This window comes from Montipora capricornis, chromosome 1, assembly GCF_036669925.1.
Source record: "Montipora capricornis isolate CH-2021 chromosome 1, ASM3666992v2, whole genome shotgun sequence".
Taxonomy (NCBI): Eukaryota; Metazoa; Cnidaria; class Anthozoa; order Scleractinia; family Acroporidae; genus Montipora; species Montipora capricornis.
Window position 1 is genome coordinate 24189208 of NC_090883.1, and position 6595 is coordinate 24195802.

The window sequence follows — 6595 nt, forward strand, 5'->3', positions numbered from 1 at the left end:
GCATCGCGCTCAAAGAAGCTTGGTTGAACTGAGGTTACTGAACTTAGGTTTTCACGTTGGCACATAGAGCTGTTAGCATTTTGCGTCTTGACAGACGCGGTTTCAAGGATGGAGTTCACGGTTGTACGCATTTTCTTCGTCTTGACTGCCTTTTTATTTCCAATTGAAGCGCAGCATGGCCAGATTCGCGGCGGCGGCGGGAGTTCGAAGACACGTAAGCTGAATTATTAGCGAATGGCAATAATCGAGGTTTTGTATTCATAAACCTTGATCTCTGTTTCCTTTGAATTCTTCCAAATATTTTCCTATATTTATACCATCAATGCTGAGAAGCCAAGCTAGAGACTTCATCCGATAGCTCGTGCATGGCATAACTTTTCACTTGATTTAATATTTTGATATCGGTATTTATATTCATGTTACGATGAAGGTTATGGGATTCGGTTATTTTATCACATAAACCGTAAAATTTATATTAGCTCAGAATAATATGTATTTTCCACGGTAAACTGTGTCAATTACAAAGCAGATACGGGATGTGAAAAGTTTTTTAGACTGAGAAAGTCGGTCTTTGTGCAGCCATGCAAATAATACTGCCTGTGTTCTCAAAAATCCCTGCGAAAAACAAACCACACTCAATTAAACTCTCTAGTAGGATGAAAGGTCATGTCTTTTTTCCGAGAAGCATCAGGGAAAATGTTTTTTCAAGTTTTCATGTGGAAAAAAGTGATTCTATCACGTAGTTCTTGACTAAGATAATACTCCTTTGTAACTTGTTGGCCTCGAGCCCTGAAATTTTATTGAACTGAAGGGTTGCTGGAAGAAAGATAAAATTTGGTTAATTTAATGGTATATCCTAGCGAGATACTGCACTGCAACATCTTTCACGTTGAAGAAATCTTTTTTTCCCCATTTTTCTCGAGATATTGTCTTCAATACATTTTTAAGAAAAATGCTAGGAAATTCTATACCGGAAGCCATTTGTGACGACATGCGATGGGTGACATCAGCTCACTGCTTGCTGTTTTTCGCTCAAAGGTCGGCGAAGCGAATGGCGTAAGTCTCGGCCTTTTTCGACTTCGTTATGTTTCGGATGCAAGGGGAAAAATCGGGGGAAAATGCACAGCGCGCTGGAAAAAAGGAGGAAAAATCTTTTGTTTTGACCTTCAAACAAGTTCGAGCATTTCTTACTGCTAAGCCATGCAATTAATTGACCTTTTGACATCCACTCGTTCAAGAATGCTTCATTTATTGGTAAGTTGGTTATTAATAAACTGTACTGGATTGTTTTCAAGGATAATATACAAGATTCACCCACAAATTGAATCTATTAACGAGAAAAGTCTTCGCAAACTGAAGCAGGGCTTCGTAAGGCCACTTAATTAATATTTTTCAGTAGCTAGCGCTCTGCAGCTGCCGTTACGAGAACGGCCGAGTATTCCGCAGTTTTACTCCTTATTGAGGTAGATTTTATAGTGCTGCAAAAGCAGCTGCAGATCGTCACACGCCCCATGTAGCTCATTTGCCTAGCATGCGAACGTTTCAATATACTGCAGATATTAAGTTATGAGTATGATATCAGATGTGCTGAGCTCTAATAAACTTGAATCTTCCCTATGAGAATCAATTTGTACATTGTAGCAGCAACAACACAGTTCATGTATTAATTATCAGGTCTACACTGTAGTCACATTTCTAATCTTATGAAGAACAATGTACCCTCTCAAGAAAAATTGTTTCATATTTAAACTGAATGTTTTCCAGGTCCAGGCATATGCCCAGAATGGGAAAGTGTAGAGTGCCCAATGGATGTCGTCAATTTTTGTACTGAAGGAGATGATAGCGACTGTCCCGATGGCTACAAATGTTGTTTTACTGGGTGTGAATTTGATTGTTTAGGTGAGTTGTTGAGTCGTCACATCATCGTCATCATCATAATCATTATCATCCCTCTGTTATAAATCACTGCTCAAGCCATGCCATGTGCTTTTGGAATAGGTTTCACGTGATGTCAACATGCACAAATTACCTCAACAGACTTAAATGTACGTAGGAGTAGCATGTATAATTGTAGAATAATTACATCTGCGCACTCTTCAGCAACCTTTAAACTAGAATTCGTTTCCAACCAGTATTTAAAAAATAGAAAACATGTACCGTGTTTCTATCGAGTTATAGAAACACGAGTGAAAGTTTGGGAGAACGAGAAATGCTGTGGGAACACGAGCCACAGGCGAGTGTTTCCACAGCTTTTTCGAGTTCTCCCAACCTTTCACTCGTGTTTCTATAATTCAATAGAGACACGGAGTACACGTTTTCTATTTCTTTTAGAAAACAACGCGACTAGAAAAAGGAAAACAACTTGTTAACTCTAATTATCAAAATGTAAATTCTCTTTGCTCGTGCTAGTTCTGTGTATCCATCGAGTTATAGAAAAACGATTTTTAACCAAACAGCGCACGTATTTTCTTAGGACTGTTATCTAAATGGCTATATCAAATCAGTGGTTGTGTCATCAATTCTTTTAAAGCATTTTCTTAGAAACAACTTTCTTGTTAACCAGGGGCTTTGATGGAATCTTTTAGTACACATTTACATGAACGCACCAATCAATAATTATTCAAAGCGTAAATGTACATTTTGCAGTCATCAACGTTTCTTCTGTATTTTCCACATTTAGAGGTTTTACCTGGACCTACTCCTACACCAACTCCGACAAAGGTAATTCCACTTTTATTTGTGTGGTTGGCATTTGAAGTCTGTAGTTTATAAACGGAAGTACGTTTGCTGCAGTGAATTGTATGCAATATTTCCCAAAATCATTTCAACAGATATTTGAGGATTTAACTGATTTATGTGTTTTAAATCGGTCAGTATAAAAGTGCGGACTGCGGACTGCGGACTGCGGACTGCGGACTGCGGACTGCGGACCAGGTATAAAATGCTGACTGAATACAAAACACTGTGAAAAAGACACGTTGCAAAGAAATAGCAATATGCTGACGACATGAAATGAAGTACGAAATGAGAATGGTGGGAAAAATATTTCGCGCCATAATTATCAACCATAGCGTTAAACTGGATATTTTTTGGCTTTAAAAAAACGACGATCAATAGCTCACTGAAGGTTTTAGTTGAAATTGCAAAACGTTTGTATGGAGGTTGTATTTATCAGAGGTAAGACACGAAAGTAATTTATGAAATCCTTCGCGAGTCACCAGCTTTACGTTTGAAAGTCGGTCAGTGTAAAATGAAGACTGCAGACCGGGGGTACAATGCAGACTAAGATAATAATAAGAATGAAAAACAAGTTATAAGGATAAAAGCCAACACAACACAATCGCTTTTTTGCCCTACCGCATGTTATAAATCCGGATTTTCATCGAACTCTGTAAGAATTGAAGCTGTTTGAATCCTTGTTGTTGTAGGAAAAAGTATAGTTTCGTTAAGTGAGTTGCTTTTAGGCAAGGAAATCACCACCCCGCTACTGTCCATTTTGCTGCACTGAACACAGTTACCGAGAGTAATTACCTAATAACTCAATTTATTTTGACAGGCATGAGACATAAATAACGTGGATTTTGCAACAATGTAACGTTTCAATCGCTTAAGCCAGTATCACTGAGATGTAAAAATTTCTTAGTTGGATCCTTTCACTCACTTTCGTGTACGTTATGTTTATCCTTCAGTTCAACAGTTCGTTCGTTTTGCATCTGGAAGATGTTATTTTCAATTATAACCCCTCCCTTGGGGTCATCACGCATAGCTTAACCAATGAAATCCCCGTGTCCTAATTGCTCGGAATACATGAAATTCTTTCTGCAGTTCGTTGCACTGAAAAAAGACAACCGGGATTACGGTCGTTTACCATTTACTAGCAGAAACCAGTTGCTGCTAGGTTTGTTCAAATGGTAAGCAAATCTCCCGAATGGGAAATTTATATGGGAACGGCGTGTACCATTTACAAAATCCGTTCAAGGTTACCGAGAGAGTCTGGAGGGAGTTAAAATCATTGGAGTATGCAAATGTCAATACGTTTCCGTTTAATTTGGGAATTTTGGACTACCTTTCAAGAAATCCCGTTTTCTCAGGAAATTTGTCGTTTGGGAAGACTAAAATAGGCTTACCATTTACATTCCAACCGAAATTTCCGGATTTTTGTGGTAAATGGTGAACAACCTTTTACTCGGTACCTTTCAGGTATTCCGAGTAATAATTGTTGGTTTATATTATCGATCGATATCCCTCGATGTACTGGCGTGAGAAATAACTTTGAACATTTCAATGCATCTGGAAGCGCAAAAACAAAGCACAGAGGATTTTTCATGGACTAAACCCAAAGGGTGCAGCGACCTGCAGTCATGATAATGTGAGTTGTTGACAGATTTACGTAAAACAGGATTGTCTTTCAAACACTCTTTATTTTAAGCTTATGACTCGTTTTTTATTATAAATATTTATTTTACCACCAGTCTGCATTTTATCCATGGTCTGCAGTCTGCAGTCTGCGTTTTACACTGACCGTTTGAAAATCGAGAAGTGGGAGATGCTGATTTCAACAGAGTTTTGTTTTGATCCGAGACCACACAAAACTAACTGGAAGTGGGGATATATATATATATATATATCGAACATCACGCAAAGCGAAAACAAAACTATCTCGACCCCATCTACAAGCGTTCTTATTCAGAAATATTCAATTATGCGCCTTCCGTGCACATGACGTCATGTGCCGTGTCAATCATTAACATATCTTCTGAACAGATTTCACTGTGATGTTTGGACGGCGGTCTCTAATCTATTCCCAAAATAAATATTTTGTTGCGATTGATACAACTGTCGCACGGGTCCGTCTGCAAACAGCACTCGACCAAGAGAACAACTGTTATTGTCCGTGTCCTGATTTACGCGTATACAGTTCTGACTTTATCTGAAGCCTCTTACGCAGACTTTGGAAGTAACAATTGCGTGACGAGCCAAAACACTCTACCATTCGGCCATCCTGGCTCGAACTACGACAACAACAGTCAGAGGACTTTAATATAAAAGATGGAAATATACGTAGAGTTAAAGTTTATGCCAAAATTGTTTCCGTTCTTCCCCATAACAACTTTTCCACTCAAGTGCTTGACTTCATTTGTCAGTTTACAGTATCCCGAATAAGTGCTCCAGCGCTATAACGACTTGACACTTAAATAAAGTTCCTTTCCTTTCCTTTTCCTTTTTAAATTCGTGGCCGGTAAAGTACAATTTTTGAGATTATCTTCATTACAGGTGTTAACAGTGACCACTGGACCATGGAAACGAGGTAAAAATAGTGTATTTGTTCCGAAGTGGCTAAGCACGTTGTTTTTTACTGATCGAAGGGTATTCTTGCTCAGTGTTTGAGAAAGGAAACGCTGATTGAACGGTTTAAGATGAAACGGAATGACTCATCGAAACATCTTTTGCAGAAACACATGAAAGAGAAACGAAGGTGAGATGTGAAAACATCTTTCCAAGATGACCAAACTTTCGTGCAGAGGTGCACGTAAAGGTCACTTTGTCACGTGCGCGACACGTGAAGATGTGCAATATATCTCGACAATTGACCTTCTGGGGCCGGTTGCTCGAAGCCTGGTAAGCGCTAACCGTTGGTTAAGAGGTACCGAAACCTATAGGTTTCCATGGTATTTATCGCTCGTTACCGCTAACCATGCTTCGAGCAACCCGGGCCTGAGCGCTAGCTTTAACGTGTAGTGTCACGTGACTTTTCATGTAAACAAACCTCGTAAGTTCGGACATTCGAGAAGATCGGACATATAACACATAGTGAGATGGCGTGGCGAGCAGATATGAAATGTTAGTTTCTTTTTGCGTTGGACATGGAAATGATGCAGCAAAGACACAAGTCACTTCGATGATTAGCATTTGATGTGTGACGCGGTAGTTTTAAAAGTGACTTATTAGCTACATCAGAGACAGTTGTCATTTCCACCGTTTATTGCGAGTTGCAGAATGCTCTCGAGCTCGACTAAAAGGCGTGCTTCCGTTACACGTAAAAACGATTCCCGATTCCCAAAGTCATAGGTAAGAAACTTGAATGGTGATCTGATCAAGTTTTTGCATTTTCCGGCCGAAGGTATAGCAATCGAGAGGCAGAAAACGGAACACGCGGATAATGGCATGACTCATCGCAGTGACTCGTTTGTGTGTTCAACGGACAGTAAATACACTACTAGTTGTATAGTAAGTAGTCTACCCTTTGTTGTTGAGCTGTAATTATATATCGTGCATACCATTGACCATGGGATCAATGTAGCGTTGAGCCAATACAAACTGAAAAAGTTTCTTCATTGAAGTTGACGAAAACTGAAGAGGTTTTATTTTTATTACATGGAACAGTATTGACCTTCTGTTAATTGGAATGACACATATCTACAGTACTGTTAGGGAGATTTCCCTTAAAAGAAATTATCTACTGATTTTTGGCGAACCATTCTGAAAAAACATTGTCAAATTACCGGTCGTAATTCATGAACAGTTTAAACTCATTATATTGGGTGATGCATCTGTTGCTTCCCACAATTTTTACAGTACTCATTGTTAGCATGAA

At 39.0% G+C, this 6595-nt stretch overlaps 1 protein-coding gene across 12 annotated transcripts in view; it reads left to right on the top strand.

Moving 5' to 3' along the window:
• The window catches only part of LOC138031574 (uncharacterized), a 91856-nt gene continuing 85261 nt past the window's right edge, over positions 1 to 6595 (top strand). For 5 of the 12 annotated variants that reach the window (XM_068879381.1, XM_068879439.1, XM_068879653.1 and 2 more), the window contains exons 1-4: positions 5 to 214; positions 1765 to 1899; positions 2681 to 2721; positions 5275 to 5308. In XM_068879381.1, the coding sequence (XP_068735482.1) occupies positions 109 to 214; positions 1765 to 1899; positions 2681 to 2721; positions 5275 to 5308 (316 nt within the window). In that variant the 5' untranslated portion in view covers positions 5 to 108. Of the gene's footprint in view, positions 215 to 1764; positions 1900 to 2680; positions 2722 to 5274; positions 5309 to 6595 lie in introns of all 12 variants that reach the window. The other 7 variants (XM_068879264.1, XM_068879339.1, XM_068879518.1 and 4 more) reach the window with 3 other exon arrangements.